The 16,015-nt window shown below is 41.4% G+C and overlaps 1 protein-coding gene across 2 annotated transcripts; it reads left to right on the forward strand.

Annotated features, from left to right (window-relative positions):
• Window positions 1-2,861: 2,861 nt before the first annotated feature.
• si:dkey-33c9.6 (active breakpoint cluster region-related protein) lies at window positions 2,862-14,320 on the forward strand. 2 transcript variants are annotated; one of them, XM_046381494.1, is made up of 22 exons: window positions 2,862-2,998; window positions 3,301-3,413; window positions 4,094-4,198; window positions 5,385-5,618; window positions 5,993-6,100; window positions 6,185-6,242; window positions 6,320-6,372; window positions 6,547-6,684; window positions 6,856-6,977; window positions 7,107-7,266; window positions 7,361-7,480; window positions 7,589-7,664; window positions 8,378-8,473; window positions 8,675-8,749; window positions 8,885-8,982; window positions 9,355-9,456; window positions 11,275-11,438; window positions 11,695-11,834; window positions 12,581-12,715; window positions 12,967-13,072; window positions 13,219-13,360; window positions 14,000-14,320. In XM_046381494.1, exons 1-22 carry the CDS (start codon window positions 2,944-2,946, stop codon window positions 14,099-14,101), a joined length of 2,502 nt encoding a protein of 833 aa, XP_046237450.1. In that variant the 5' UTR covers window positions 2,862-2,943; the 3' UTR covers window positions 14,102-14,320. The 2 variants fall into 2 exon arrangements, with proteins under 2 accessions (XP_046237450.1, XP_046237451.1); XM_046381495.1 differs by having other exon boundaries at window positions 7,364-7,480.
• The last annotated feature ends 1,695 nt before the right edge of the window (window positions 14,321-16,015 follow it).

Raw genomic sequence — 16,015 nt, forward strand, 5'->3', positions numbered from 1 at the left:
ATGAGCTGCAAGTACAAAGCATATCTGCTTATGCGTACATACTGTACATCTCAGGGAGAAGGGGGAACATGCTGTGAATATGCTTCTCTGGCTGCAAACAGCGAAGCAATAGAAAAGATCTCAGCTTCTGGTTCTTAGGGGGAAGACAAAGAGGAAAGAAGGGGAAGAACAGTTGGCAGTTTGTCCACACTGTTGTGCAAGACCAGACATTTGACACTTGAGATTTGGGCTGAAAGCACACATTTAATCCAGATATCCTCCATCCCATTGCCTTATTAAGGCCAGTTGAGTGTCTTGGGTAAGTAATCAAATGGAAAAAACGCAGAGGAGGATCATTTCCTGTTTCCTGTTGGCCATGGATTCATGTTATCTAACAGTTTGTTGGATGATGTTTGAGACTTCTGGTAGGATTCTGTTAGATATACAGAAACGGTCACAAGAGGCAAAATAAACAAAAGGAAACTTGCTGATGTTGAAACTAAAGCGGGGGGCGGGGGGGCGACACGGCAAAGAACTGAAAACTGCTGGAATTCCAGGAAATAACAGCCAAGTCTGAACAAAGAATGATCCAAAAGAGAGAAGGCCAGAAACAACAACAAAAAAAGAGTCCGATAGGCAACCAACGAAAACTAGAAACACTGAAAAAAACAAAGAAAAATTACAAAATGCAGGACGACACAGAGGACACACAGGAAACACATAGACACTAATGGAGGAGCACATAGACTCAACACACTCAGGCCAAACACAGGAAACACTCGAAGGGAAAACTACAGGATATGAAGAAACCTCCCAGCCGTGACAAAACCGGCGCACTTTGTGGTTAATTTGTTTTATGTGAAGCTAATAAAAAGTCAAACTGTCAGTGGCTTTTGGTAGTTTCAGCCACAGCATCGAGATGGAGCAAACCGCCAGGCTTTGTGTTGAATCTACATTTCTCTTACTTGTTTAAATAAGTGCGTCGTGTCACTGCTCACAGGGCTTTAGTTCACTCTGTTATAAGTCATTTAGTGACTGCAAAATTTGTAGGTCTTTGTTGAGTCAAGATTTAAAAAACTCTTTCTTTCCCATCATCATCAGACTACTAAACAGCTGACAGGAGTCCAGTCAGTATCACCCGGCTTCATGCACAATTGCACAATTGCGCAAAAACGGGTGCTCATGTGGTCGATGTTGCCATTGCACAGTCTATGTACATAGTTTATTGGCAGCTAGTTAGAGGTTTTTATACTTTAGTTTTATACTTTGCTGTTTTATTTTTAGTTCTATTTATCTTGGCATTCAGTGTGGGCAGTAAAAGAGTTTCCGTTGTAAAGGGAAACGTGGATCTTTCTGTACATATGACAATAAAACACGTGGACTTTGATTTGACTTGATACGTCATGGACCACAGCGTAGTGTGAAAAGCTTTTAACAGTTATTTGTTTTATTGTGTTTAAATTGGTTTATGGTTTGGTTCTGTTGGGCTTTTATTGTATAATTTGTCTCAGAAGGACTTTGTTCAAGGCTACATTGACGTGCACATATTGGTTGCTCACCCGTATAATCAGGGTTAATTCTTAGATCTGTAATTTCAGAATAATTGACAGGGAAATTTCATGACAGACCGACAATAGGAAAGGTTACCTACACTTAAAATGCTTTGGTCCATTTCAACACTGAGCACAACACTCACTCAGAGTCACTGAATGCAATATCCTTCTTTCTATATATTGTATCTCTGAGACACAGAGCTTCCTCTACTGTTGCTCTATGTTTTTGTTTTTTGGGGGTGTTGAAGGTGGTGAGGTGTTTTGTCTAACAATGAGAACGTCACAGGGCTGCTTTCTATTTTTTTTTCATCCTGGATCCACTTCAGTTTCATTTTTCTGGAAAAGTGTAGAGAAAGGACAAAGGGAGGTCAAGTGGGTGTGTGAGACAAAAACCTGCTTACGTGGTTACAAGTCCCCCTTAGGAAACTATTAAATTTCAGGTTTAGGTTGAGGTTTAGAGTTAAGGCAAGTAATGGCTTTGGTTATAGTTAGTCTCCAGGAAATGAAAGGAAGTCAATGTAATGTCCCCACAAGGGTATGAAGACATAAACTGTGTGTGTGTGTGCGTGCGCACACAGGCGCGTGTGCACTTGCGTGTGAATTACAGAAAGGCAAACAATAGAAGAAGGAAAGAAAATGAAAGAAATGTTGCATCAACTGACGAGACTGAGAGTGAAAGTTGTGTTAACATCTGTTTTACTGCAGGGGGCAGCATTGGACTTCACAAAGAGGTAAATCAGATCAGATATAAGATCCCCCTCCCCCCAAGTAAACCTCTGTTTAATTTATAACTCACATATTTGATATGATTTTCATTTTATCGGTTAATATTAGACTCACAGGTTCAACTGCTTATGTTAATTTGACTCAATTTTGTTGCCAGTTTTATGCTATGAAGTTCCTGCTTTTAAACTGAATATTGGCCACACTCAGCGAGAACTGTGCTAGCTGTTATTATGCATTAGCTCCTGTTAAATTTCATCTTCACTCTCTGCATCCTGATCAATATGGAGGCCATGGTCGAAACAAAAATGTGGAATAGAGTGACACAGCAGTTCTGTCTGTCTGAGTAACTGATGATGGAATATTCAGTGAAGTTTTGATGGTATATATCTGCAGAGGTACAGTATCTTAAAACTGACGCACAGAGGAAGTTTAGTTGCAACTGTGTCTGTGTGTGTGTGTATGTGTTTGTGTGTGTGTGTGTGTGTGTGTGTGTGGGGGGGGGGGGGATTAAAAAGTGAGGCGACTCATAGGCTTCTACTGGGTTTCACACAGGCAGGAAGTTGTATTTCCCCCATTTGCGCATCCTTAACAGAAAGAGGAAGTTTTCTTTCACCAGCTGAGCGTGTTCACATGCTGCATATCCAGAGCTCAGCCCGCTCTGTGAGGAGAAGATCTCCGAGCTCAGATGATGGACGTCTACCAGGAGGCTGTGCAGTATCTGGAGTCACAGCAAGTGCCAGGTGAGGGTAGGAGACGCTGTGTGTTATTATGTACAGAAAGTTAGTGTAAAAAGTGTAAAGTGTAGTTCCCTTTGGGTTAAACACAGCTTGTCAGCAACCAACTGAAAATTGTAGTCATTTAATCATTTACTGAATTAAAATTATAAAGATTCAAGACAAATAGCTGCCATCTTTCTGTTAATGTAGGTACAACAGTGTTCACGTGTTCAAGAGGGAAGCAGTAATAGGAATTTATTTGATTATTACCCCCACATACTGCTGCATGTCATGTATGTATGTATATGTGTGTGTTTGTGTATCAGTTGTAGTTGAAGCAGAGACTGATGCCCTGGAGGAGGACGTGTTCCAGGAGGAGGGACTCTCATGTTTTCTCTCTCCTCTCCACCCGGAGAGCTTAGACTTCCCCGACACTCCTGTGAGTTTGCATTCGTTTTTTGTTTATTTTTTGCATTTTTCCCAATTTTAAAATTATTTTTATCCAACCATTTGGAAAATAGACAGATATCTGGGGTTTCAGAGACACTCTAAAACACCTCAATACTGTAAACCACTTAAAAATCACAATACGTGGAGCCACACGTGACCCCACTTCAGATGGACTTTGGAAAATGTTTCTATAAATGAAGACAGGGCATAAAACTAAAAAGGGAAATAAAGCTAAACCTTATTTTTTGGGTTTTTTTTTTTTTTTTTTACTTCCTCATTTTCTGTTGACCGTATTAAACTCCCATGTGTAGAAAAGTATTTAATAAGTAACCCATCAGTTCTCCATGAACGCAACACATTTTATACAGAAAGTACGGAAAATATGACCATAAACACGTTTATTGTGACAACTAAGGAAATATAATACTTTAAAGCCTATTCGTGATCAAATATGTGTTTCTTTTGTTTGCTAAGAGGCATTCACAGACAAAGAAACAGACAGAGGAAACACCACATGTTACATCTGAACGGCATCTGAACGTCTGTTGCCATTTTAAAACTCAACCATTGCACCATTGGAAGTGTCGCCTACTGAATGAACAGTCGTGCCACTGATTTTGTGAATGACTTCAGTTTATTTCAGTGTGTTTTTGAATGTCTGTGACGCAGACTTTGTGCAGCCCGGAGGAAATGTTGGAGAGGAGGCTCGTGGTCCTGAAAGGCATCCTGGAGAGTGAGGAGGTTTATCTCCGAGAACTCGAGGCCCTGCTGATGGTAACTAACACACAGTGAAATATGGGGGGGGTCTTACTGTAGCATCGAAACTCAGAGGCTAAACCATTTTGCAAAAGTGAAATAAAAAACTTTTTGAAATGATTATTATTACCATTAAACTTCCCCTTTGCTGCTCTGCTGTCACGGTATAAAAAATAGACATGCTTTCCTTATTTGGCTCAAAAGAGAAGCAGCAAGAAACCATAATTTTCAAGTACAGACTTGCTCTCCAAGTTTTGTTTTTTTAACTTACATGAACACAGTATGCAGGATGTTTTATGTGTATTTACTCTATCTGATTATGAGCATTGATCACAAATGGAGGTTTGTAGGACTGTGGTTAGCATTGTGTCATACAGTACTTTGTTCAGCTTCTCAGCTTCCCTATTAGCTTGCCCCCCCCCAACACACACACACACACACACACACACACACACACACACACACACACACACACACTCACAAAGTGCTGTTTTTGGAAACATAATTTATATCGGTTAGCTGGATTGTTTACACCAAGCTAAGCTGAGGAGCTGCCACACTTACACTTACTAAGCTATGGTTAATTGCTAGCAAGTGAGCTTCATTACTGACTGCGGTTGTGTTCTGCGAGTAGAAATAAATTTAGACCAGAGAAAACCAAGAAAGGGATAAACCTTTTTCCCAAAATGTCAACATATTCCTGAATTTAAAAAAAGAAAGAAAAGACGAAAAAAAGTCATTGTCTTTGCAAATTATTACGTTCCTACTCGTGAGAGTAAAAAAAGATTTTGGTCAGGAAGTGATGGCACAACAGCAAGTGGCTGGATTTGTTCTTTGTGAATGTCTTCCTTTTTTTCTCCTCTGCTATTTACAGCAACAGGAACCCCCCCTGTTTCCACATTCTCACACTTTGTGACTCATTGAATGTATTTAAATGAATCAGAAAGGTATGTTTTCTCTGAGTTTGTCCGTGCCGTGGTCCCTCAGCAGTATGTCATTGCATATCCTTTCCATGCACGGGCTTGCTTTCATTTAGCAGTGTAAGTTGAGAGACTGTTGAAAGGCATAGGAGTGAACCTTTTGAGATGTAGAAGATGTGAGAGTTCATATGTTCTCACTTTTTTTTCTGTCACACACTAGCTTGTTCTTTTCACCTACGTTTGTTGGCCTTTAGCTCAGTGGCTGCTTTATCATTTTTCTGCAGCCCATGAAGGCTCTGCGGGCCTCAGCCGGGACTTCCCAGCCGGTTCTGTCCAGCCGACAGGTCCAAACTGTTTTCTACCAGGTGCCTGAGCTCAGAGACATGCACCAGAGCTTCTACTCTGGCCTGAAGGCCCGCCTGAGCGCACACTGCCAGGCCGAGTCCTGCCCAGGTGAGAAGAGAGAGGTGAACCACAAAGGCTTTGAGCTGATGGTGGGAGACCTGTTCCTGAAAATGGTAAGCCTAACTGTGCTGAGCTTTCATGCCTGTATCCTGTATCGTGGTTCAATTAGGATTTCACCAGAACAGAGCTCAAACGAGAGGGAATATTGGACATTGTTTTCATTGGTAGCAAGAAATATGATGTACAAATTAATGTTTATGGAAACTTTATCAAGAACACAATTTAGTTTCTGTGGTGTTGATAAAAAATGCAAAATAACTTTGAACAAAGTGTTTCACAAAAGACTCCCCAGATTTTCACCCCGTCAAATCATTTTCCTTCTGAATAAATCTTTGTGTCCTTAATCTGGATGATGATCCCGCTCGCCTCAGAGCACCCTCCCCCACATATCCTTCCACTGATCCGTCTGTTATTTTGCCTTTTGCAGGTGAACCAGATCGGTCTGTATGGCGGTTTCATTGCAAACTACGAGGAAGCTGTTGAAGTTGTTCGCAAGTGCACACAGTCTGACCCTCGCTTCCGAACCCTGGCCGAGGTACTGCGAACTTCTGAAGTAACATGTGATGTGTCAGTTCGTGTACCCGGTTATCCTCAGCTGTCTCACGTTATCTTTCTCCAGAGCATGATGTCTAACAATAACGGCTCAGACAAGACTCCGACCAGATACACTTTTGAAGGTACATATCCTCAGTTTCTAAACTGTTTAATGACGTGTTGTCTGCAGGCGTCTCATTGCTGTCTTTTGTCTTTACAGCTCTTCTGTACAGGCCTCTGGACAGAGTAACCAAGACCACACTAGTGCTGCGTGTGAGATTATTCATCAGTTTCTGAAAGTGAAACCTCACCTCTATAGCTACTGCAGTTATTCTCTGACTATATTCATCTTTCTTCCAGGAATTACCCCCCTACATTATTTCCTTTTGCTCACCCCCCTTCTTCACTTTCACTTTCTGACTTATCAACCCGTCTGTGATCATGTAGGACGTCCTGAAGACGACACCAGTGGAGCATGGAGATTACGCATCCTTACAGGAAGCTCTGAGATTGTCTCGCAGCTTCCTGTCAGGTATCAACGAGAGTTCACACTGCAAACGAGGAGTCATGCTCAGTCACGGCATGGTGAGGCTTATGCTGTACAAAATCTGGCTTGGCGTGATTGGGAAAGTGTTACACTGCAATTGTTGAAACCCACACTTGTGACAGTATATATGTGTATAACGTTTACATGTGTGTATAATATCATAAGTATAAGTATAATATATACATATGCGTATTTGTGTGTTTCCCCAGAGGCGAAAGCTGATGCGTGACGACTTTGTTGTGGATGTGAGCGATGGGGAACGCACCCTGCGTCATCTCTTCCTTTACACTGATCTGTTGCTGTGCACCAGATTCAAACATGCAAGCAAAGGGTGAGTGTAGCAGCAGGTTTTGCGAGTAACAACACTGCATCCATCTGTTTCCTTTTGATCTTTGTGACTCCCAAAAGCCATCGTAGTAACAAACTGAGCAACTGAGTGGATTGTTTGTGTTTCTTCCAGGAAGCAGGACCAGTACAGGTTCTGCTGGTATCTGCCTCTCGCCGGTCTCAAACTTCGCTGGACTGCAGAGCAGGAACGTCCATCAGACACACAACTTCGCGTACACGCCATACGAACCAAGATGTACCTCCTCAGGCAACAGCTGCGGCAACACAAAGCAGTATGTTTGTGTGGAAGGGACACAAATACAGAGAGAAGATTATGACCTGTCTTTTTTAACTTGAGTAAAATGATAAAAATGTGTTTGTGTAAAGAAGAGGTCCAGGGCCATGGCTTGGGTAGCTCGTAGCAGGAAGAAGCTGGAGCAAATGGAGCTGATGCTGCTCACACACTCCCCTGTTTACAGATTGGAGCTGCACAGCCCCAGTGGCAAGGTATGCACACACACACACACACACACACACCTCCTAAAATTGTCGGCACAGTTTCAGTCTTGAATAATTAATCGACTTCTATTAAATATCATTATCACGTCACTGCAGAGTCACACTCTCCTCCTCTCCTCGCTGTATGAGCTTGAAGAATGGAAGGAAGCCATTGATAAACTCTCCGCTGACAGTAAGTCACTGACTTGAAACGTCCTATGGATCCAAACACATTCTTCCAGGGTCAGGAAGTATTGTGTCATTTTATTGTGCAAAGTTTACTTCATACACACAAGAAGAGACTTGGACGTTTATGTTCAGAAGCAGATGTCTTGTCCTGCATGGGAGAGCAGCGTCCACCAGGGAACAAAACACACCAATCGTTAAAACACACCACACACAGCATGTAAATATAATAATACAATTCACAACACAGGCATAGTACACATACAGTACAACAAGCTATAAATAATCAGAGAAGAGCATAATATTTAAAAGCTGTCAACTGGCACTAATTTTGATGATTAATTGAATTCATTTGTCACAAACAATTCATTTGTCTCTGTTTTTGAAATGCACCAAATGATTAAATGAGAAAAGAAAATCTTCAGATTATTGAGTAAAAAATAAGGACTCATTAGCTGCAGCCTGACGATTTGTCGATACAGAACCATTTTGTTGGGTCAACGGTTTTATAGTCCTTTGCCAATGAATATATTTGCTTGGTTTGATTTCTTTAATGGAATAAACTATGCAAATGGGAACAATGATATAAACTGTAAAACAGAAATGGGAGCACTGGCACTGATAAACGCCTCTTTTTGAGAGCATTTAATGTGAGTTTTTTTCCTTCCCTGAGCCTCTGTGGTTTTGAAAGCTGACTCGTGTCTGCTGTGTGTTTGTCAGACACAGAAACTGTCCCTCCAGACCTGCTCACTCTCACCAGTGCTTGTGTGAAACTGAGAATGACCCAGCAGCCGCCGCTGCAGAGCTCGAATGCTGGTACAACCAACGTCTCTATTTCTGTCCTCTTCTCCTCGCCACAGAATCACAAGTCGGACACAACATGAGCCGACTCTGAGTGTTTTGATGTTTTGATGCCAGCCTCGTACTTTTTCAGCACTTTCTTTATGTCTATCTTGTCATTCTCATGATTTGAAATCCAGTGGGTTTCAGGATACTTTTGTCTCTGTCTCTCACCAGGAGAGGACGAGAAGTCTTTGTGTGGGACTCTTGGTGTGGCCATCCACTCAGCAAGTGGCCTGCAGCAACCAGCCTGTATAATTAATACTTTATGTTTATTTATTAAACCAAATAATTGTTTTGTAGTTCCTGAGCTGAGCAAGTCTTCTATATGAATGAACAAGAACTCACTTTGTGTTTGGTTCTCTGTTTTGTTTTGTTTTTTTTCAGGTGTGTATGTGTGTGTAGAAGTGGATGGCTATGAGTTTTATGACAAACAAGCCCAGACACACTCTTCAGTCTGCAGCCTAAACCCACACTGGGACCAGGTTAGAGTACAGCTGTTGTGTACAAAACAATTGCATGTATATCGGTCTTTAAGCTTTGGATAAACAGGGTTTTAGGCTGGTATGAAAGGCAGATGATTTATCAGCCAGTCCAGGGTGGTAAATGACTTCTTCATGTCTAGACAGCATCCGACATGATGTCAGCCTTCAGTCCAACTCACAGAGGACTGAAAAGTCGGCACTGTGGCCAGACCATGCCCTGCTTTAAACATGATCAGTGGCAGTAAAATCTGCACTAAATCCAACTGGTAGCCAGGATCAAAAGGCTTAAAGTAAGACATGAATGCTCCCGTTGCAGCTTCGCGACACCGCTGTCGTAGCCGGTGTTGACACCACCTTCTTTCTGTCCAACAGGAGCTGTCTTTCCAGGTGGACGGGGCACAGCAGATGAAGGTGCTCTGTGTGAGTCAGTCTGACGGACGGGATGATGCTGTCCTGGGCAAAGCTTCCGTTCAGGTATGAAGACGGACTGAGTTTCAACTTTATTATCATCCTGGAAAAAAGTTACTGGAGTTAAAGCATGAAAGCAGTATGAATACAAAAATAAATACAAAAAGCCATACTATTTTACATCAAAAAAGGAGTCAGTGACTAAGTGCAATGAGAAAGGCGTCAAAATCATTGGGAATTATCACCCAGCTGCACTTCCCTTCAGCTCTATGGGGCTTTTTAACACTTTTCAGCAACAGAATAATAACTTTATCTGGAGCATTTAGTTGCTAAAAAGCCAGATATTTTCCTGCAGAGTTGATGGGAACCAGAAAAAAAAACCTAAAAGAGTAGTGAATAATGGATTTTAACATGTGGCCAGACGCATGACATAAATCATGATGTCGCTCCATGTCTGCTGGATTGTGTACACTGGCTGTTGTTTTCTAACATACATCATACAGTCATGTTCAAAAGTTAATGCCCCCTCTTTAAATTTTATGTTCTTTTGGGAATAAATATAATAATAATAAAATGATCGTAGTGGGTCTTAGTATTAGGCAAATACAACTTCAGACAAACAACAACATATAACTTTTTTCACTGTGCTATTATTTATTCTGCAAAAATTAAGCCCCAAAAAACAACCCTTTATGCTTCCATAAGAACTAAGAAGGTGAGTTGCAGCCAGGTGCTGCTAATCATCAGCTCTTCATTAACTGATCATCAGCAGGTGTGCAGACCTTTATAAAAGCAGACATTTTGGCAGTTTGCTGGTTTGGCTCGTTCAGTGTGTGTGTTAGCACAATGCCAAGAGGGGAAGACTGCATAAACATGTTTGGTGAAAATCAGATAGAGCATTTCAGCAGAAACACCTCACGCCCACTGTCAAACGCAGTAGAGGAGGGGTGATGGTTGGGGCTTGTTTTGCAGGCACAGGACGTGGTCACCTGCACTATTTGAGTCAACCATAAACTCCTCTGTATACCAGCATTAGTATTCTAGAGCCAATTGTAAGGCTCTCTGTCCGACAGTTAAAGCTTGGGTGAAACTGGGTCATGCAACAGGGCAATGATACAAAGCACATCAGCAAATCTACATGGCTGAAAAATAAAAGAATCGAGGTTTTGGAATTGCCTAGTCCAAGTCCAGACCTCAGGGACCTTAAGAGAGCTGTGCATGAGCGAATGGCCAAAAACATTAATGAACTGAAGCAATGTTGTGAAGAAAAATGGGCCAAAATTCCTCCAAGACGATGCGAGAGACTGATTGAGTCACACAGTAAATGATTACTTCAGGTTATTGTTGCTAAAGGTGGATCTAAAAATACGGCCCACGTTTTTTTGTTTTTTTTTTTACTTCATTTTTACTAAATAAATTATGGCATGGTGAAAAAAGTTAGATTCATCTGAAGTTGTGTTTGCCTGATACTAAGACTCACTACGATAAGATGATTTTTATTACGTTTTTACACACAAAAAAAACAGAATTAAAAGAGGGGGACTAACTTTTGAACATGACAGTATCAACTTCATGATGTCCATGTTGTCTTTTTGTTTTGTTTTTGTCTCTTTTGTTTTGCTGCACTCAGGTAGCTGAAAAAATCATTTAATAGCACTTTGTTTTTATTAAATGTATAAAATCTGTGTAAAAGAATAAAAATATAATAACCCCTGCTGCAGCTCAGGTATTTGGCTGAATGGTCGGAGGTCAGAGTCTGGTCCTTTCAGTAGATTCACATCCAACATGTTTTATTTTTTAGAGTCAGAGTACAAAATCTTTACATTTGTTGGGTTTCTGATGCCATGCCTTTTTTTTTGTTTGTTTAATTATTTTCTTTGTCAGTTGGAATCTAAAAGCCTGAATAAGCGATGGAGGAAACAGACAGTACATCTTGGCCAGGTGGAGGTGACTCTCTCCCTGAAGTACTGTCCCCACCCTCTGGAGCCGCCCGGCTCTACAGCTCAGCAACAGCCTGTCTTCTGTGTCCCCATTCAAACCGTGGCTCAGTAAGTCCCTGCCAGACTTTGGAAAGCGACTGACTCTGTCTGCGCCAGTGAGAAAGCCTAAAAGCCTCGAAACTGAGAGCTGCAGCCCAGTCTAGAGTTTTATTTCCCTCGTGTACCATTTTGTTCTGCTACTTTCACAAGTGAGGCGGTTTTTTTTGTGGGAGAGAGGGCTGAAGAGAAGCAGAAGTGGAGTCTAAAATGAAATGAAACATCAGAGGTTGCATTTTTTTTCTTAATACTTTCAATTCTCCATCAGACAGGAGGGAGTGCTGGTCCCCCACGTGGTACGCTGCTGCGTGGAGGAGGTGGAGAGGAGAGGCATGGACGAGGTGGGAATCTACCGGGTTTCAGGAAGCACCAGCGACATCAGTGCGCTGAAGACTGCGTTCAATAGCAGTAAGAAGGCAAACGTCCATTTTATGCTGGCATGTGCTATTATGTTAAAGTCTTACAGCTCCTCTCCTACACGACAGGCTTTGTTCCCCAGTTGAGTTTCTGCAAGTTTTAATTGCTTTTATTTCGTTTTTGTTTTTTTTGTTTTTTTTTAGTCTGGATACCAACTTAAGGTAATATTATATGATTTAGACTTGATGAAGTGCTTTTTTTAAACCCAAGAAGTCATCTTTACAGTTCATCCTCCGGGGAACATGAAAGTCTCCAAATTTCAAATCAAAACATACTGAAGTTATCAACATATTTCACTCTAAACTCAAAATCAAACTCAAAGTGGCTCTGCAGGAAAACTCAGGGGATCTCTAAACTAACTGCTATTTATCCTCTGGGGACCATGAACATCTGTACAAAATTTCTTGGCAGTCAGTGCGATATTTCAGTTTGGACCAAACAGGTGGATCAACCACCAAACCAGTACTGCTTTTCTTAGAGCTGTGCTGAAAAAACCACTGGGAAACGTCAGTTGCTGCTCACTGCAACTAAAATAAACAGACATGCTGGATTATTTGAATGGCTCATGTTTGTCATGCAAAGTTGTTGATATCACCATTACTTAAAAAAGAAAATGCATAATGAGGTACTAAGGCGTGATCAGTGGCAGGCCACAGTGCGATTAAAGGAAGGAAGGGTGTGTGCTCAAAGAAGAGAGAATAATACTGATCACAATCCCCATGTGTTTGCCTGCTCAGATCTGCGTGAAGCAGTAACCAGGCTGAGAAGTGCCGAGGTGAACGTCGTCTCTGGGGTCCTCAAACTGTACTTCAGAGAGCTGCCGGAGCCTCTTATACCCTCTGAGCTGTTTCAGAGCCTGGCCAGGACTCTGGGTGAGACAAGACGGCACACGGTGAACCACGTCCTTCGCTGTATCCGCAAAGAATTAAACTCTGGGCTTTCATTTTATTCGTTTTGGGTATTTTTTTAAAGGTTTGAGGAAATTGTGCACTTTAGTTCGTCCCTTTAGACCTTTTATTTTGAAAGTTCAAAACAGACAAATTGAACTCCCTTGGTCTTAGTCTTGAAATAACCTGTCAGCCAAGTGAACTGAACAGTAAAGTGGGTTTCCTCTCCCCTGTAGACATGCAGGATGTAACCTCCCGGTTTGTCTCCATGTTGTCCCTGCTGCACTCCTGTCCTGATCCCAACCGCCACACCTTCCTGTACCTCCTGCACCACCTGCAACGGTCTGACCACACATCAGGCAACAGTGCACAACATAATTAAATTCCTAATAAGAGATTTAGTTTCTGTGAAATCTCACCAGCTGCTTTCAGACTTTCAGTTTTTCTCATTCTCTCATCTCATTTCTCTCATCATCATTTTTCTTCAGAGTCTCAGAGAAGCAAGACGTCAACAAGATGTCTCCACTAAACCTGGCCACAGTGTTCGGTCCCAGCCTCTTACGCCCCCCTGTGGTCGGCCTGGGGCAGGACGGCCCCACTGTGGATATCTCCCAGGAGGTGGTGGTGCAGGTGGGGATGAAAGCAGCCAAAAGTGCTACGCCGTACTTAGTGAAAATAATTGATTTTTAAAAATAATTTGTTTGTCATGTTTTATTCAACTAATGGATGTTTTTTTCCACAAACTTTTAAAGAATGTTTTTCAAGCCTTCTCAACACTGGAATCCTTTTTTAACGATCAAAAGTAGAAAAAAATGAAGTCATTACATGTTAAAAGAAAGAAACACTGTAGTGAGCTTATAAAATATGCAATAATTGTTAGCATTTAAAACCCTGATTCTCATAAAAACAGAGACGATCTCTGTGCTCCTGCTCCTGAAAATGAATAAATAAATGAATTAGAAATAATTATTTTGTTTTAAACAAAAGCCCACAGACCGATTTATTCTGCTCAGTTAAGCTTCTGCCTTCAAATAAATTAACTGTTTTAAAATAATAATAATAATAAACCTAAAAGTAAATTTAATGTGAATACTGAGACGTGATGAGTATTTGTTATATTATCATAATGAAAACATGTATAAATAATTCTCTTTACTGCAAAAAACATTTGATTCCTGAATGTGTTTTTATTCAGGCAAAGAGAGAAATTATATTTTACAAACTTCTGCTGTTTTGTCTTCATCGTGTGTGTGTGTGTGTGTGTTTCAGGTCCAAGTGCTTTTCTGGTACCTGCAGTGTAACTGCCTCCCTGAAGCTCAGACCTCTTTGCAACATGACACAGACGCTGAAGATGAGACCACCCACATGTGAGACCACCATCAGTGTCACGGCTGGCAGAAAGTCAAATACTGTGTGTAAAAAAACAAAAAACAAAAAAAAAACAAAAAAAAAACAAAAACAAACTGTACAACAAAGGTATTTATTGATTAAAAACATGGACTTGTCATTGGGTTTTTTTGTGTATTTCTTGCAACCTCTGAAAGTCCACTTGTAACATTTTCTTTTTCAATTAAAGTTGAAATCTTCACATGTAGGCATTTTTTATTTACCGAAGTAACATTTCAGTTGCCTGACAGTATAAACTCATTCCACACTTCTGACTTGAATTGCTGTCTAAACTGAAAGTCAGTTTTTATTTTCTAGCCCAGTATCACATTATTTGACGCTGGTGGTCCTCAGAGCTCTGACTTGGATGATGGAAAAACGGTGCTGTAACACACTTGAACACACCATGTGTTACAGTAGCTTTAGTGCTAATAGTTGTTTTGGAACTGAACATCTGTCATTTTCAACAGCAGCAGAGTTAACCGGTCATGTCGATTTTCTAAATTTCATCTTTTTTTTTTCTTCTTCTTCTTTAAAAGTTGAGGGGTTCAAACTCATTCATGACCTGGAACAAAAAAAAAAATCAAAACAAAAGCAAATCTTGTTTTGAAATCGGTGAAACTGAAACCCGGACACCAGTACACATGATCAACAGTACTGATGCAGTACACAGCCCATATGAACATACTGAATGGATTATCCTGGGGGCATGTTCAGTAATTTGAATTTTCCTCTCCTAACCTTCACGTGAGGTGAAGCTGTAGCAGATATCAGTATATTATTTGCAGTCCTGTGGTGTTCCACAGGCAGATGGGCTGGGTGGCACAGGGAGTAACATGAAGGAGGAATGAGTTTGAGGAAAAGTCAGGGGTGCAGATGTTGTAAAAAAAGGTCACGGGTCACCTCCCCGAGCCTGAAATCCAATCGGTTACGGTTCAAATCCAACTAGACGGAGTTCACCCAAAGTGTACGCTCCATAAAAGTCATTCACACACACCATACTGGAAACCAACACACACACACACACAGGCTAAAGCCCATGTTCGACCCATCCACACCACAGATGGCAGTCTCTTTTCAACCACACCACCTGGACATGTTGGGCTAATGTTACCCCCAACCTTTTACCCCAAAACACCCCCCTCACTCTTTTGATCGCTAATCCTGGATCCCGACTCCAGCTCTCCAGCACTAATAGACTGGGGACTTTGTGTGTGGACGCCATAACAACATCCAGAACAAGTCCCCCAAACTGAAAGAAAACGGTGGGATCGCCCCGCTGCCCTCCGCCGTCATAAATCAGCTGTCCCCTCTAACACGGTGGCTGCCAAAATAAAGTTCCGCTTGACGACTACAAAGACAAAATGAGGTTCAGACTACAAAGCTGAGGAAGGCCTGAGACGTCCCAGGCATTTGTGACCAGAGACCGGACCAGACGACTGGTGGACACCTGGGCCTGGTGGGAACATTTTTACAGGAGAAGTCAGTTTCTGGACATGTGACAGCACTTGTTCCATACAGCTTCTTTCCACAAACTCGCTGAGCTCTTCCCAGCTGTCTGCAAAGATGATACAGTGATGTTATTTATGTGGAAATTCTTTGCTACGTATTGTGGTAGAGCCATTGGTCTAAACTTGTTTTGGAAGTTAACATGAGTTTAAATCTGAATTTTCAAGGTTAAGGGGCATTGAATCCTCCGTTTAATTAAGAACTAAGAAAGAACCTGATTAAAGCTGACGATGAGCCGATGTGGAGTCTCTGAAGCTAACGAGAAACTTTGGACTGTATTTTCTGCTTTATTTACAATTATTTACAACATCCCACTGGTAACCATCCAAAGTTAATTGTGATCCATTTCATCTATTGTTGAATAATTCATGAAAGAAAGATCAATATGTA

Source organism: Scatophagus argus, chromosome 23 (genome assembly GCF_020382885.2).
Source record: "Scatophagus argus isolate fScaArg1 chromosome 23, fScaArg1.pri, whole genome shotgun sequence".
Classification (NCBI taxonomy): domain Eukaryota; kingdom Metazoa; phylum Chordata; class Actinopteri; family Scatophagidae; genus Scatophagus; species Scatophagus argus.